A 17,477-nucleotide genomic window follows, 5' to 3' on the forward strand; every position below is an offset into this window, starting at 1 on the left:
GAAGATTTTCACCATTACATCAGGGCCAGGTTTAAAGTTGTGTTGAAACTTGTCCACTTTGATTCTTGGGCAGCTTTCTTGGTGCTTAACAAGTCTGGAACCCTGTGGGGAACTGGCTACTGATTCCACCCAGGAGGGCCCAACTCCTACAAGAAGATGGAAGGAGAATTTTTGAATGAAAGCATTGGAGTCAACTCCTAGGGAGAGACTATACTCTTTTTGCCTCGGGTTTTGGTACTGTTCCTCTTTAGTAACCAAAGGCCAAGAGAAGGCTGCAGTGATGAAGACCGGGCAAATTCTAGGTCCCATTTTGGGAGGCACCACCAACCTATGAAGCGACATGGGAAGAGGAAATACCCTTGAAGAAACTGCCCAGAAAAGCCCTTCCCCAAAGTCAACAGAGGAGAGTCCTTGGTCCTAATTCCCCTTCTTGAGTCTTCCCTGGCCACTGATGTCCAACGAGGGGTCCTCAGTCATGCTGATATAGGTGCCAATTGCCTCTCGGAGGCCCACACTAATGGGACATGTGTCGCCCGAGGAGGACACCTCTGAGAACAAGAGTGAGCTGTGTGGAAGGAGGAGAGAACAAGATGAGGGATCATTGATGTCTTCCATGGGTTTCACATTTCAAAATTTTGCTCATATTATGGCTTTGCCCCTGCTTAGGAACCTACTATGGCTCCCCATTGCTCAAATGTCTCTTGCCCTTAAGTCTTTCCTTCACCTGGCCTTCCCCTTCATGTATCTAGTCTGATCCCCAGTCCCTCATCAGGCACCTAGACAGGCCAGTCAACAAGCATTTAGTAATTTATTTGGGGGGGCGGGGTGGAGGCAATTGGGGTTAAGTGATTTGCCTAGGGTCACACAGCTAGTAAGTGTAAAGTGTCTGAGGCCAGATTTGAACTCAGGTCTTCCTGAATCCAGGGCTGGTGCTCTATCCACTGAGCCACCTAGCTGCCCCTCAACAAGCATTTATTAAGTGTTTACTATATGCCATGTACTGTGCAAAGTCTCATCACTGTCCTCTGAATAAGATTCCTATTACTTTGCCTCTACTTGTGCTATCTCAGGTTTGGAATGTCTTCCTTCTTTTCCACCTATTACATTTCTGCCTGTCCTTTAATGCCCAGCTCAAGTCCCACCTCCAAGTCTCCCCTAATTATTCTAGCACCACATGGTTTTAGCACTGGTTCTATCCTGTTGGATTGTTTCCTGCATGTAAACTTAAGCTTACCCATCTAGATTGTGAACTTCCCCAAGGTCCAGCACCTCTCTTCCAGCTTCAGAGATAGCCTTACAGTCAGGAGTGCCCCTTACCTGTCCACTTCCTTCCAGTTGAGAGGTGGTCTCTGAACAGTCACTGGTGGGGGGATGTTCTTTGTAAGAAGCGGGCTCACTCGTTGAAAGGCACAGGGCTCCTTCAGCAGGGAACAGAGATCATCTGCCATCTCTGTGGAAGAGTTACCCCATGTCACCCAGATCCTACCTCCCCACCCAGCTTGGCCACCACCCATCCCCCTAGCCCAGGAAGGAAGCCTTTCCTGCTCTCAGGGCTAGACCAGCTTGCCCTGCCTGGGCCTGCCTTGCCTGCATCTCTTTCAGGGCCCCAGGACAAGGAATCTGAGTCATTTTAATGTTAGTGTTCTCGAAAGAGACCTGGCCTTCAAGTTGTAATTCATGCACTGCCACGGACTTCACTGTGTGACATTTGGGCAAGCTGTTTTTCTTGTTAATAAGATGAGGGATATTTTGATTTTAAGGGTCCCTTCCAGGCCTGGCGGTCTAAAAGTAATGATCATGGTCGCTCACTGCTTATACATTAGACATATAAAGGCGACTTTGGATTGAAAGGAATACTACCACCCCACTAGCATTTTCCTTCCCCATCATACAATGACTACCCCCCCAGCATCCCCTTAAAACACACATCTAGGGCAGTGCCAGAGTGACTGTCCATATCCTTCTGAAATGTAGACCACTGGGAAGAAAGAGGTCTGCTAAAGCTGATTCCATAGGAGGTAAGCACTCTGCCATCAGGGTGGTTGTAGCTAGGAGCTTAGAGATCCTCTAGCCCACCCCTCTCATCCTACAGAGGAGTAAACTGAGGCCCAGAAAGGGGAAGAAAATTGCCTAAGGACAATTAAGAATAATAAACAATTAGCATCTATATAGGTTTGTAAAGCATTTTACGAATGTAATTTCATTTCTTCTCAAAAGAACTCTGTGAGGTAAGTGAAGAAAATAAGCTACTAAGTGTCCAAGGCAGTATTTGAGCTCAGATCTTCCTTAGCTCTAGATGCCATTTACTGTCAGACCCAGGATTAGAATCCCAAGTCTAGTATTCTGTCCAAAATTCTCTGCTTCTCTTGGGGGCAACTAGTTGGTTCAGTGGATAAAGCAACAGCCCTGGATTCAGGAGGACCTGAGTTCAAATAGGCCTCAGACACTTGACATTTACTAGCTGTGTGACCCTGGGCAAGTCGCTTAACCCTCATTGCCCCACAAAAAAAAAATAAAAATCTGTGCTTCTTAACAGACTTTCTTGGGGCATAAGGTATGGAAAAGGAAGGGAACTGACTGATTCTGGTTGGGACAGTGTCCAAGGTCTTGGTCTTTCCTTCCCTCCTCTCTTTGTCCAAGGATATCCTGGTCAACCGGCTGACCTGCCCAAACACTGGATATGTCCCCGTACCTGTGTAATGATCCACCAGGGCCTGGAGTGTGGGGAAGGTCAAGCGGGGAGAGATGTAGAACCACCCATTCTCCAGGCGATGAATCCTGTAGTGTCTGACTACATCCCGAGAGGTGGGGCGGCTCAGCCTCACTGACAGGGAGTAAGCACCTATAGGAAGGAAGGTGAAGGAGGAAATCCCTAAGGCCCTTGGGGTGAGGCTGAGGCTCCATACCCTTCTCCAGCAGGCTACAAAGATGCTTCCAAGCCCTGATGGGTAGCACCAGGACTGCTGACCTTGGGTAGATACAGGGTCATGAGGCAGGGACAGGGAAGGAGCCACAGCTTTGTCCCTAGCTCAATTAAAGCCCATGAAGAATTGCTTGTAATTATGGTTGGACTAGACTGACACAACGGTCAACTAGCATTTATTAAGCACCTACTATGTGCTAGGAATTGTGCTAAGCTCTGAGTATATAATGAAAGGCAAAACCAACCCAAAAAACCAAAACTAAAACCTGCTGAATGGAAGAATTTTTTTTTTTTAAGTGAGGCAATTGGGGTTAAGTGACTTGCCCAGGGTCACACAGCTAGTGTTAAGTGTCTGAGGTCGGATTTGAACTCAGGTACTCCTGACTCCAGGACCAGTGCTCTATCCACTGCGCCACCTAGCTGCCCCAAGAAAAATTTTTAAAGAAAACTTTCTGATATTGATAAAATACTTTTGAGGAAAGGTACTGAATGTCCCCACCAAGCTTTGGATAAGGGAGCAGAGACACCCCTATGATGAATCACAGACCCATTAAGGAGTCCCTTTCCAGTTGGACCCTGACAAGCGTTAATTACTGGTCAACATGAGGACTCTTCTTTAGGACAGAGGAAAGATGAATATTCAGTCTAAATTCTCTTTGTCAGTTTTGTTACCTGAGGGGCAATGTGGGTAGTAGAAAAATATTCTGGACCGGGAGATAGAAAACCCGTGTTCTGGCCCCAGCTCTCAGGAACTTGCTATGTGACCTTGTCGAAGTCTTCTCTGGCCCTCAGTTTCCTCCTTTGTAAAATGAAGGGAGTTAGACTTGATCTCTAAGGTCTCTTCTAGCTTTGAAAGTCTATGTTCTATTAGAGGCCACTAGAGATGCACTCCCCAGCTGGACTATAAAGAGGAGCACAGCATCCTAAAGTTTAATGCCACCCCCCCCCATTTTATCAGATGGGGAAACTGAGGCCATGCTCTAAGATTTTCCTGCTTTTCTCAGCTTAAATCTGGGCTGGTCACTCAGTAGACCCAGTAAGTATTTGGTGGCTGTAAGGTTTCTCAGTGGTTACTTTTAACACTCACCAAAGTTTTCTCCCCCTTTTAAAAGTTTTATTCATGCCCTTTGTTTTTATGTGGTAGCCTCTTTCTGACATATCTTGTCTCCATCCAGTGAAACTACCCTTGTAAGAAAGTAAAATAGTCAAGAACAATGACAGGCAGTGCACCCTGAGTCCACCATTTCTCTATCAAAGTGGGAGTTGTAGTCACCATTCCCAGTTATGCCTGAGCCAACATTGGTCATTTTAACTATACCACCTTCTCTTCATTTTCAGAATCCCCTCTTAGGTTTTTACTTTCATCATTTCCCATTGTGCAGCTTCACAAAATTCTGGGTGAAAGACTTTGTCCCCAATTTTAGGGAAAAATTTTATTTTACTCCTGATTTCTTCTCCTTAAACTTTTGAGTTGTCAGGGCCAATTTGATTCAGAAGATACATCTTAATTATCTATGATTGAATCGATATGGCAACTTTCACTTTGAATTTCTGAAAGGTTTCTTTTATCAGTGAGAAATCAATTGGCCACTAACAACTTGTGGTTGGAAAATAGCTATAGTCCTTCCTTTCCTAAAACAAGCACCTTAAGGAAGACAGACACACTAATATACTGTTGGTGGAACTGTGAATTGTTCCAATCGCTCTTGACAACAATTCGAAGTTACACCAGAAAAATGGTTAAAGAAATATTTCAACCCTAAGATCCTACTGCTGGGCATTTTCTCCAAAGAGGTTAAAGACACAAAAAAATTGTATTCATAGCATCACTTTTTGTGAGAGCAAAGTTTGGAGACAACGTGGGTGCCCATAAGTTGGGGAATGGCTAAAGAAATTATGGTATACTGACATAATATTTTGCCATAAGTAATAAGGAATATGAGGAATCCAGCAAAATATGAGAAAATTTACATAAATTTACATATAGTCTTTTAAAAAAGCAGAGGGGGCAGCTAGGTGGCGCAGTGGATAAAGCACCGGCCCTGGATTCAGGAGGACCTGAGTTCAAATATGACCTTAGACACTTGACACTCACTAGCTGTGTGACCCTGGGCAAGTCACTTAACCCTTATTGCCCTGCAAAAAAAAAAAAAAGAAATGAAAAGAAATACACCTCCCTCCTTTTCTCTTGAGAAGGGGGTCAGGAATGTCCTGGTAAATATTTAACAGGGGAAAAAAGTTTGCGCAAACACATTTTTAAGTTTAAAATACATTATTATTTTTTTTTTTTGGTGGGGCAATGGGGGGTTAAGTGACTTGCCCAGGGTCACACAGCTAGTAAGTGTCAAGTGTCTGAGGCCAGATTTGAACTCAGGTCCTCCTGAATCCAGGGTCGGTGCTTTATCCACTGTGCCACCTAGCTGCCCCCCTAAAATACATTATTAACATTTCAGGTAGGCAATTAAAAAAATTAAACTATGATTTTTATCTGGCCTATTGATAATTTAATAATCATCTAAAGCCAGTACCAGCTGGCTCTGGGACATCTCTGGAGATAGAGGACTATGGGTACAAAATGTTGCATATGTTATCAGATGTGACTGTTGTACCAGTGGGCTTTGCTTAATTGTTTTTCTTGGTTAGAAGGGATGGCTCAGTGGGTTTGGGGAAGGGGAAAGGTATATCTGTTGTGTTCAGTTGTTTTCAGGTGTCTGACTCTTCATGACTCCATTTGGGGTTTTCTTTGCAAAGATACTGAAGTGGTTTGCCATTTCCTTCTCCAGTTTATTTTACAGACGAGGAAACTGAGGCAAGCATCATTAAGTAACTTGCCCAGGGTCACACAGCTGGATTTGAACCCAGGAAGATGAATTTTCCCGACTTCAGGTTCAGTTCTCTATCCACTGAGCCATCTAGTTGCCCCTATACTACTTTTAGACAGTTCTAATTGTTAAGCTTTTCTTGAGGTGGAGAAATTTTCCTTGTAGAAATTCTCAATCATTGTTCCTGCTTCTGTCCCCTGGGGCTAATTAATCAGAGCCAGCCTAATCCCTCTTCCACACAGCATCCCTTGTTCCCCCAGAGTCTTCTCTTCTACCGGTTAAACAGGTCCTGTTCCTTTAAACAATCCTCATATGGCCGAGACGTGAGGTTCTTCACCGTTCCTGTCATCCCTCCTCTGAACACTCAACAATTTATCAATGTTTCTCCTAAACTCTAGTGCCTAGAACTGAATAAAGCATTCCTTTGTGATATGACTCTGTGTTTCTATTTATTTAAAGTTTTGAGTTCCAAATTCTATCCCTCTCTCATTCCCTCACTCCCTGAGGTGATGAGCAATCAGATATAAGTTATACATGTGCACAATTTGTGGTATGACTCTGACTCTGGAGTCGAGGGATCTTGGTTCCAATCCTACCTCTTATCCTTTCTGTCTGTGTGAACCCAGGGCAAGTCACTTAACCTTCATTGGCCTCATCATTTTCTTCATCTGTAAAACAAGAAAGGGGTGGGACTAAGTAGCCTCTAAGACCCATTTTAGCTCTGGGTCTATGAGCCTATGAACAGATGTGGTCTAACCAGGAAATGCTACAGTAGGTCTACCACTTCCTTATTCCTGAAATCGAAGCCTCTCAAGTTCTCATTAATTATTTTGGCTGCCACACCTCCTTGTGAGGCCTAGATCAAATCTAAGGAAGCCTTTCCCCAGTACTCCAGCTCTAAGCAATTCCTCCTTCCTCATCATTCCTATAGCATTTATTCTGGGTAGAGAGCCTAGTATACATACATATATATATATATATTTTTTTTTTTGGTGAGGCAATTGGGGTTAAGTGACTTGCCCAGGGTCACACAGCTAGTAAGTATTAAGTGTCTGAGGCCAGATTTGAACTCAGGTCCTCCTGAATCCAGGGCTGGTACTCTATCCACTGTGCCACCTAGCTGCCCCTACATATTTTTTTTAATCTATTTTTTTTGAGGGGCAATGGGGGTTAAGTGACTTGCCCAGGGTTGCACAGCTAGTAAGTGTCAAGTGTCTGAGGCCAGATTTGAACTCAGGTCCTCCTGAATCCAGGGCTGGTGCTTTATCCACTGCACCATCTAGCTGCCCCAATACAAATTCTTTTTTTAAAAAAATATGACACTTGGGGGCAGCTAGGTGGCACAGTGGATAAAGCACCAGCCTTGGATTCAGGAGTACCTGAGTTCAAATCCGGCCTCAGACACTTGACTTACTAGCTGTGTGACCCTGGGCAAGTCACTTAACCCCCATTGTCCAGCAAAAAAAAAAAATATATATGACACTTACTAGCTGTGCAACCCTGGGCAAGTCACTTAACCCTCATTGCCCCACAAAACAAAAACAAAAACAAACAAACAAAAGAATTTGTATCGATATATTTCATCTTAACATCACCTACATTTCCCAATATACTCCCTTCTCCCTCTAAGAGAACCATCCCTTATAACAAAGAATAAAACAAAGAGGGGAAAAAAAACACTTCGGCAAAACTAACCAATGACTCACCCCAAAATATAACAATATTCCATACCCACGGTTCCCTAGCACTACAAAGAAATCAGAAAGAGATGCTTTCTCAAGTCTTTTTTTGTGTTTGTTGCTGTTGGGGTTTTTTTAGGGTTTGGGCGGTCTAAACTTGATCATTAAAATACATTGTTTCGATTGTTTTGGGGTTGCTGCTTGTTCTCTCCACTTCCATCACTGCATATTGTTTTCCTGGCTCTGCTTACTTCACTCTGCGTTTGCCCAAGTTTTCCCAGGTCCTGTTTCCTTTTCTTTCCAGTTTCCAACTAGCCTGTGAGGGTGGGGATTACATCCCGGATTCGTCTAGCCTACAGAACCTTGCGGCAGTCTGGGTTACATCTTTTTTTGTTGATGCCAACACTGATGATGCATGGGGTCAGCTCTAAACTCTGAGGTTATCAAGGAGAGGGTGACTATGGTACAGTTCTGGAAACTGTCCCTGAGGTGACAGTGTCAGAGACCAAGTCAGGGGTCCTGGGCGTGCTTCTGACGTTCTAACTAAGTGAAGTGAGCCCACCTCCTGCCCTCACTGACCATTTATCTACGTAAGGCTTCTGAGCTCTGGGAGCTGGGGTGTGGGGGAATGTGTGTGGTGTCCAAAGGAGTAAGGATATGTGTGTGTTAAGTGTCCAAGCTGTGGAAAAGAGAGCTCTCAGTACTTTCTTTGGTTTCTCAACTCTCCATGCAGGGGCACCTTGTCTGCTTGGGGACCATCTGTGGGCCCTTATCTCTCTTTAGTGGCACCTGGGTTCTTAGCTCGAGGAGCCCTGTGGTTTCCTGTTTGCATAGTGATTGGTCCCCTGGCACATACACTTACTTACTGCTCTCCCCGTTCTCCACCCCCACTCCCCCAGCTGCACAGTTCTATCTCCTCCAGGGCCCCTGACCTGGCAAGAAAGTTGTTGCTGTTGATTTCTAAACAGACTAGGCTCCTCCTCCTATCCCTCAACTGTAAAAGAGCAGGTTAAAAAAAAAAAAAAAGATTTTGTAGTTGAAGCAGAAAATAAAATCAATTTCTCAAAATAGGATTGACTTTCCTTGGCAAAGCAAGTGATGTGATCTAAAGGGTAGTGTCCCAACCCCCAAATATAATAATAACTATTATCATAATAGCTAGCATTTATTAGCTTATTATGTGCCAGGCACCCTATAAATATTATCTCATTTGATCCTCACAACGAACTTGGGAAATCAGTGCTATTAATTATCTATATTTTTACGGTTGGGGAAGTTGAGGCAGACAGAAGTGGAATGACTTTCCCAGGATCACACAGTTAATACATGTCTGAGGTTGGATTTGAACTCAGGTCTTTCTGACTCTGGGCTCAGTGTGCCACACAGCTCCTTCAGTTAGATAACTCCCCTCACCCTCTCCTGGTATTTCGAATTCCAGTTGCTAATCATTCCTTTAAGGTCTGAAGACTTGAGGGTCATCAGTTCTCCATTAGACCAAAAATAGCCTAGGAAACTAGGGAGAAATGTGAAGTCTAGGGGCAAAGGTAAAAGTCAATTATGTAAGTACAGGATTGGGGTAGCCCGTTGAAAAGGTCCTGGAAGCCTTTAGCTGATTAAAAGCTCAATGTGCGGGCAGCTAGGTGGCGCAGTGGATAAGGCACCAGCCTTGGATTCAGGAGGACCTGAGTTCAAACCCAGCCTCAGACACTTACTAGCTGTGTGACCCTGGGCAAGTCACTTAACCCCCATTGCCCTTCAAAATGAAAAAAAGAAAAAAACAGTGATACTGAAGCTAAAAAAAGTTATTATGACATTTGGGGGGGGCGGTGAGGGGAGGAAGGCCTGGGTCTATGATTTCATCAGCCTAGTAAACTTCATAGGTAGAAGCTTCTCCTACCAGCCTTTTCTCCATCCTCATTTTCCTTGACCTTTTTGTACCCTTTGACACAATTGATCATTCTTTCCTTAATAGGCTCTTCTCTTCTCACCTTTTTTATTTCTGCAGAGGACAATAGCTTCCTTCCAGTCCCTCAAGCTCCAAACCTAGGTGTCATCCTAGGTTCTTCACTCTTTCACCTTCTAAATCCAAGCTGCTGCCAAGGCTCGTCGATTTCACCTTTGCAGCATCTCTCCAATATACACCCCGCCTCTCCTCTGCACTCCATCTTTGGCTCTAGGCATTTTTCTAGAGTGCTCTCCTTCCTCATCTCTGTTTCCTTTAAGTCCCAACTAATATTCCATTTTCTGCTGGAAACTTTCCCATAACCCTCTTCATTCCAGTGCCTTCCCTCTGTTAATTATTTTCCATTTATCCTGTATATAGCTTATTTGTACATATTTGCTTGCTTGTTGTCTTCGAGAGCTCCTTGAGGGCAGGGACTATCTTTTCCCCTACCTTTTTATCCCCAGCACTTAGCATAGCACCTAACACATAGCAAGTTCTTTTTTTGTTTTGTTTTGTTTTTGTTTTGTTTGTAACATAGCAAGTTCTTAATAAATGTTTATTGAATGAGTGGACCTATGCAGTTAGAAACCCTGTCCTTCCACAATAGTCTTAGAAAAATACTTGGAAAACTGAGAGTTTAAGCTGCGTGCCCAGGATGAAGGGATCCCCTGAAGCCAGTTCCTAAGGCTCTAGTCCCATTATTAAATTTTTACATCTTGGAAACTGGCAAATGCTACAAATCATGGATTGATTTCTGTTGTTTTGGATGACTGTCTAGACTTAAGAAAGTGATGGAGAAAATAGTAATGATAAAAATTAAACTTTAAAATGTGTCACAGGCACATTCCCCACCCTTACTCCACCTCCCAAGCCGGTTATTAAACATTTACCAGCACATTCCTGCCAGGATCACACAGCCAGTATATGTCAGAGGTGGGATTCCTAGGTCTTCCTGATTCTAGTTAGAATAGTGGGGAGAATGCCTGCCTGGAGGCAGGAATTCCTGAGTTCAAATCCAACCTTAAAGACAAACTGTGTGACTCTGGGGGAGTCTGCCTCAGTTTCCTCACTTGTAAAATAGGAATAACAATAGCATGCTAGTTATTATTATTATTCATTATTACACCATGCTGTCCCCCCCCACATCACATTAATAAAAAGCATAAAAGTAAGCACATATCCACACTGAAAAGGATTCTATGCCTAGTTCTAAGGTTGCTTCGTAGGAAGGTCATTCACAAAATGCTGAGAAGGGTACCAAGATGGGGAGAGGAATAAAGAGCAGATCATTTAGAGATAAATTGAAGGAGGTGGGGATACTTAAGTTGAAGAGACAATGACGGGCAGCTAGGTGGTGCAGTGGATAGAGCACTGGCCCTGGATTTAGGAGAACCTGAGTTCAAATTTGACCTCAGACATTTGACACTTTACTAGCTGTGTGACCTTGGGCAAGTCACTTAACCCTCATTGTTCCCCCCCACACCTCCCACCCCAAAAGAGATGAGTAGAGAGACATGATGATTGTTTTCAAGAATCTGAAATAGATACAATGGGTGGAGGTTGGGAAGGGAGATATGACATCTCAAGGCCAGGTATGAAGTCTGCAGTGCCCACAGACCTTTGTGTTCAAATTCAATGCTAATTCACAGTCTTGAGCTACTCCAACTTTGGTTTGATCTGTAAAAGGGTGGGGTGGGGACAGAGAGGAGGGAATGGATATATGGATGGACTCAGAAAGATCAATGAAAGAAAGAGAACAAGGAGGGAGAGGAAAGGGCAGCTCCTTTGGAAACCTCGCAGCTCATGGGTCAGTGGTGGAGTTGGTACATAGGCTAAATAAATGCTGGCCAACTGCCTGATTCATTAGGCAGAAAGAGGCATTAAGAAGTTCCTTGGTGGGGGCAGCTAGGTGGTGCAGTGAATAAAGCACTGGCCTTGGATTCAGGAGTACCTGAGTTCAAATCCAGCCTCAGACACTTGACACTAGCTGTGTGACCCTGGGCAAGTCACTTAACCCTCATTGCCCTCCAGAAAAAAAAAAAAAAAAAAAGAAGTTCCTTGGTCAAGCCTGGAGTAGCAAGAATGCGATCTAGCCACAGAGGAAGAATCATGGGTTCTTCTACAGTAGAAGAAGGGTAACTAAGGAGGTTTCTGGACCTCAAGACAAGGATCTGGGTTGAGCTGATTCCCACAGGAGCCAGAACTGAGGTACAGATCTATGAGAAGGACTAAATTTGAACCTTCATTCAGTCAGAGGGCACTGTGCTAGACTCTGAGGATACAAGTAAAAAGAATGAAATCATCCCTAGTGACAAGGAGTTAACAACATTTTAATGGTGACAGATAAGCTTTTAAATGCACCAAGACTTTTGGGACACCATATATATATATATAGATAGATAGATAGATATAGATATAGATATACACACACACACACATATATATATACACACACACACACACACACACATATATATATATATACATACATACATATATATATGCCACAAATATAACTGTGAATAAGAGCAAACATGTACAAAGTGTTTCATCAAGAAAGGGGTCGCTGCATTGTGAATCAGGGAGATTGTGCTGGTTGGGGGTGGCAGTTGCCCTTTCTAGTTGCCCTAAATTCTTTTCCTTTTTGGGAGTATAGCCTCAACTTCCTGGTGTCACTATGAGTCTGGAGTAGCCTTTGGGGAAGTTGGGGCTCATTATAACGGGGTGGATTGCTTGAGTCCCTACCAAATCTGAGTTCTCTTCTGAAGACACATCAGAAAAGGAAAGGGAGATATCCTGGTCATTTATGGGCTCAGATGGGAGTCCTCAGTGGTTTTGGTTTTGGGGTTGGGTTAAATAAAATAGTTTCTATAATGGATATGTTGTTAGCTTGAATGCTTCCATGGGGAATGAGGGCTCTGTATTTTTCTGGGGATGTTTAAACATGAGCTAAATTCTTTTTTTTTTTTTTAAGTGAGGCAGTTGGGGTTAAGTGACTTGCCCAGTGTCACACAGCTAGTAAGTGTTAAGTGTCTGAGGTCAAATTTGAACTCAGGTACTCCTGACTCCAGAGCTGGTGCTCTATCCACTGCGCCACCTAGCTGCCCCGAGCTAAATTCTTGATGTTCCCCAAAGGAAACCCCAGGGAAGGCAAAAGCCAAATAATGCTTATCGAAAAATTTCCAAGATTGAACACAGTCCACACAAGTCAAAACACACTTTGGGTCACACCTTAGCTTCGGACATGTAAGAATCTCAATGAAAACCATGACAATATAGTTACTAAAATATTTCCTGGGCAGCTAGGTGGTGCAGTGGATAGAGCAACCGCCCTGGAGTCAGGAGTACCTGAGTTCAAATCCAGCCTCAGACATTTAACACTTACTAGCTGTGTGACCCTGGGCAAGTCACTTAACCCCAATTGCCTCACTAAAAAAAAAAAAAAAAATTCTTGCCTTCAGTTGATAATGATTCTTTTGGGAAGTCACAGTGAGAGTGATCTTAACTAAACCTTGCAAATAAACACTTGCCCAAGATTGTCATTGTTGTTCAGTTATGCCCAACTCTTCGTGACCCTGTGGAAAATACCGTCCATGGTATTTTCTTGGCAAAGATACTGGAATGATTTGCCATTTTTTCTCTAGCGAATTAAGGCAAACAAAGGTTAAGTGACTTGCTCAGAGTCACATAGCTACTAAGTGTCTGGGACTGCATTTGAACTAAGGGCTTCCTGACTCCAGGCCCAACAAGTTCTTTATCCACTAAGCCACCTCACTGCCTTTGCCTAAGATTAGGAAGAGGAAATAGGAGGGCAGATATTATTCGATGATTTACAGGTTACGTGAGGGTCCAGGGTATTTGCAGATTTGCTGTGGGGGATGAGGAAGATCAGGTTTCTAAATGTTTAGTGGTCAGTAGGAGAGGAAAAGAAGCTGTGGGATGTCCAGTAAGTTATTTCAATGAAGAAATAAGGAAATAGGAGGGTTTAGCTGCAGGCAAAGTCTTTTCAGAGACCAAGAAGAAGTAGCTTTGGGTCTTTCTGAAAATTTCTGGCTCGCTAAAAAAAATTTACAATGGAATCTGAAATCCAGATTAGGTAGGGCTTCAACATAATCCTCCAGAACTGCTCCAAGGGAAGCATGGAGTTTCATCCTCGTCTTCATTTATAAGGGAGAAGCAAAGAACCAGGATAATTGCGATTTGACTTTTACAACCTCAAATCATGGTGGGTTAAATGGACTTGGGCCCTTTAATACTGGTTTGGTGTGGGGGCAAAGGCAAGCTGAGTCTAGTCCACTTCCATCATTTTATAGACAGAAAAATGCAAACACAGAAAAACAAAAAGATTTAAAGCCACACCAAACATTAGAATCAGAGCCACAGTATACTTTTTTTTTTTTTTTTTTTTTTAGTGAGGCAATTGGGGTTAAGTGACTTGCCCAGGGTCACACAGCTAGTAAGTGTTAAGTGTCTGAGGCCGGATTTGAACTCAGGTACTCCTGACTCCAGGGCTGGTGCTCTATCCACTGCGCCACCTAGCTGCCCCTGAGCCACAGTATACTCAAGGAGGTCGCTGACAAAAAGGAAGCCCTTACCCCCACATACGTCAGTAGCACTTTTTGTTGTAGCAGAGAAATGGAAGCAAAGTTGATGCCAATCAGTTGGGAAATGGCTGTGGTTCATTAATACAATGGGATATTACTGTGCTATAAGAAACAACGAACATGATTATGAAGAAGCATGAAAAGACTTATATGAACTGATGCAAAGTAAAGTGAAAAGGACCAAGAAAACAAGATATGCAATATCTATGATGATGCGAATGGATCAAAACTGTTTGCTTCCAAATATAAAGAACATGTCTGGCCCTAAAGAAGAGATAAGAGAAGACCCATCTTCTGTTTGCAAGGGTGCTGGAGGGAGTCAGGTGGGAGGACAGGTCACAATATTCCAAAAGTGTGGAATATTGAATATAATGTCAGATTTTTTTTCAACATGTTGATGGGTTTTGTTGATTTTTTCCCCCTTCCCTTTTAAAAAAGTTCTTTTTGTAAGCTCTAAAGAGAAGTAGATATGGGAAGAAATCTAGGTGATAGAAAAACAAAACATAAACAAAAATTTATTTTTAAAAGAAAGGAAAAAAAAATCATAGCCTGGATTCAAACCTAGGTCCAGTTTTCTTCTATTATAACCATGGTGCCAGGCTTTAGAGGATAAAATATTCCTTTCTGAGATCTTGGAGGTGCTGAAAGTGATTTTCCTAAAGAGGTCTGACCATTTCACATGATTCCCCCTCCAAACAAACTCCCAAAGATCTTGGATCCAATATAAATACTTACCTTTCCAGCTTTATTCTATATCACTCCCCTTTCCACAATCTTTGGTCTAGTCAAACCAGCCTTCTTGCTGTTCATTAAATATAACATTCCATCTCTCATCTCCACACCTTTGGGATGTACTCCCTTCCTAGAATGTATTCCCTCATTACCTTTGCTTACTAGCATCCTGCTTTCCTTCAAAATTGCTCCAGCAGCTCCTTCTGGCTAACTCCTAAAGGCTTTCCTGACTCCCCCAAGGTCTAGTGCCTTCCTCCCCTCCTCTCCCCATTTACCATGTCTTTTTTTTGGCATCTATTTTGCATACATTTATAAAGTGGCATGGCATTGTCCAGTTTCTCACTTGAAGCTGGAGGCCAGAAACAACTGAAGGGACTTAAAAGAGACCTCCTCTATCTTATGCTTTCCCAAGTTGGCCGTACCCATCACGCAGGTGCAGAGCATTGATCTTCACCTATGAGGAGAATCTGGTACAACTGGCCTTTGAGCCAAGGTTACACTTATTAAAGTAAATGTTGTCTTTCTCCTTGAAGCAAGGGACTGTTTCATTTCTTTTTTTTTTTTTTTTAGTGAGGCAATTGGGGTTAAGTGACTTGCCCAGGGTCACACAGCTAGTAAGTGTCAAGTGTCTGAAGCCGGATTTGAACTCAGGTACTCCTGACTCCAGGGCCGGTGCTCTATCCACTGCGCCACCTAGCTGCCCCAGACTGTTTCATTTCTGTCAGTTGTGTCTCTGGCACAGTGCTGGGTACATAGTAGGCACTTAATACATGCTTATCCATTGATTGATTTCAAAGTTGCTATACTAACTGCCCTCATTAGAACCAATGTCATGGTTTGGTTTGGTTTTCCCTTCTATGGTCAGATAGAGCTTCATTGAATCATCCATACTGTCTGATCCAGTTCCCTTAAAGCTAAAGCTATGAATCAGTATAAGTTTAGGTTACCAAGGTTAGCATCTGTGGCCATATAAGAGAGACAAAATAACTGGCCCACACAATGATAGAACCTGGAACTGTCTTTTTCTTTTATATTTTCTATTTACTTACCCGTGTAGGTGTTGTTCCCGCTAATTATTGTTTCCTCAAGGGAAGTGATTATTATTATTTTTTTTGTTATATCTGCAAGGCCTAGCAGAGTGTGTTGCACATAGTAGGCACTTAATAAATGCTTATTGGATCAAACTGAATTTTTGGTCAAACTGCAACGTGGGACAATTCAAGAAGCTATTTCTCCTTTAAAACCACACTGTATAACTCCTTAAAAATTAGACTTGGGCAAGTGGAAGCTAATGACTCTATGAAACATAAAAACAAATAAAAAATCACATTGTAATTCAGCTACCGTAGCCCAGTCCAACCCAGCTTCAACTCCAGGACAATGGATCCTGCCCCAGGCCCAGCCTCTATGGTCTGTACCTCTCCTGGTCTGACTCTCCCGGATCAGGAAGGAACCTCCGTGATTGCTGGGGAGAAGCAGAAGATCCTCTGCTTTCTCTCGATTCAGGCCTTCATAGAGCCAGCTGGGAAAGGAAGAAGAAAAGTCAAGACATTGGTGGTTGAGCCTATGGCTGCTGGTGTAACTTGTCCGGCCTTCTCTCTCCCCCTTCCTCCTCCCATCCCAACATCCTTCTCTCACTGTGTGTCTTCTCAGGTCAAGGAATTTGAGCCAGGGATGGGGGGGGGGGTGTATGAAGGCAAATAGAAAGGGAGTCATGATGAGACACAGTATGTTTTGTCGAAGTCTAGATTCTTGGATTTGACGAATTCCCTCCCTCCACCCTGCCTAGAAACTTAACAAGGCAAAGTATAGTACAATTGGAAGGAAGGTCACATTTACCCAGCAGTGATTAAATGTGGAGGACACAAATGTACCTGGGAAGGGTTTAAGGTAAATTGATGGATGACAAACCTACAACAAGGAAGGTTAGGGAGTTTGGAAACATTCCTGCCCTTGACCTTTTAAAAGTAGGAGTTTGAACTAAGATCCCTCTGACATTCTCTGGTTCCATGAGTTTTCTGTGAATTACAGTCTTTGGGGAGCAAAACCAAAATTAACTTAAAAGTATGTTACGTATCCCTGAAGTATTGGGTTCACCTGGGCTACTTAGGCTATAACTTCCTGGGGGAATGGCTTTCAGTTTAGAAAGGACCAGTTATAAGTATGATCAATGCTCATTTCCTGGGGGTAACTTTCCAAGAAAAGGAAGTCAAAAACAAAGGTATTGATACACTGAACCTATGGGAAATGGGGGGTTAAGTTCCCACAACCACCAAAATCTGTAATCTTTTGCCAGAGATTGCTGAAAATACACTTTTCTACATACAATTCTTTATAACAAAACATTCATTCTGATGTGTACTTTTCTCACCACAGTAACCATGAAATAACCCATAAAATGCAATATACAAAACATTTTTTCTTGCTAGTAATTCTGTAGGGTTCTGTAACCTTTTGTGCTAACATCTCAATTTTTTTTAGTGAGGCAATTGGGGTTAAGTGACTTGCCCAGGGTCACACAGCTAGTTAAGTATTAAGTGTTTGAGGCTGGATTTGAACTCAGGTACTCCTGACTCCAGGGCTGGTGCTCTATCCACTGCGCCATCTAGCTGCCCCTAACATCTCAATTTTTAAAATCCTAAAACATTGATTTTAGACAATATTCATTTTTTTATAACATATGAAATCTACAGTACCATAAATACTATCCTCCTTTTTTGTAGATATAACAAATAGTCAATTCTTTAACACCAAACTGTGGCTGACAATGAC

At 42.9% G+C, this 17,477-nt stretch overlaps 1 protein-coding gene across 1 annotated transcript in view; it reads right to left on the reverse strand.

The window, feature by feature from the left end:
* Positions 1–47: 47 nt before the first annotated feature.
* SLA2 (Src like adaptor 2) overlaps positions 48–17,477 on the reverse strand; it is a 40,594-nt gene continuing 23,164 nt past the window's right edge. Inside the window, exons 5-8 of the mRNA XM_043982818.1 lie at positions 16,124–16,227; positions 2,693–2,842; positions 1,318–1,450; positions 48–565 (exon numbers count right to left, since the gene is read on the reverse strand). Coding sequence (XP_043838753.1) covers positions 418–565; positions 1,318–1,450; positions 2,693–2,842; positions 16,124–16,227 — 535 coding nt within the window. The 3' untranslated portion in view covers positions 48–417. The remainder of the gene's footprint in view (positions 566–1,317; positions 1,451–2,692; positions 2,843–16,123; positions 16,228–17,477) is intronic.

Source organism: Dromiciops gliroides, chromosome 2 (assembly GCF_019393635.1).
Source record: "Dromiciops gliroides isolate mDroGli1 chromosome 2, mDroGli1.pri, whole genome shotgun sequence".
NCBI lineage: Eukaryota > Metazoa > Chordata > Mammalia > Microbiotheria > Microbiotheriidae > Dromiciops > Dromiciops gliroides.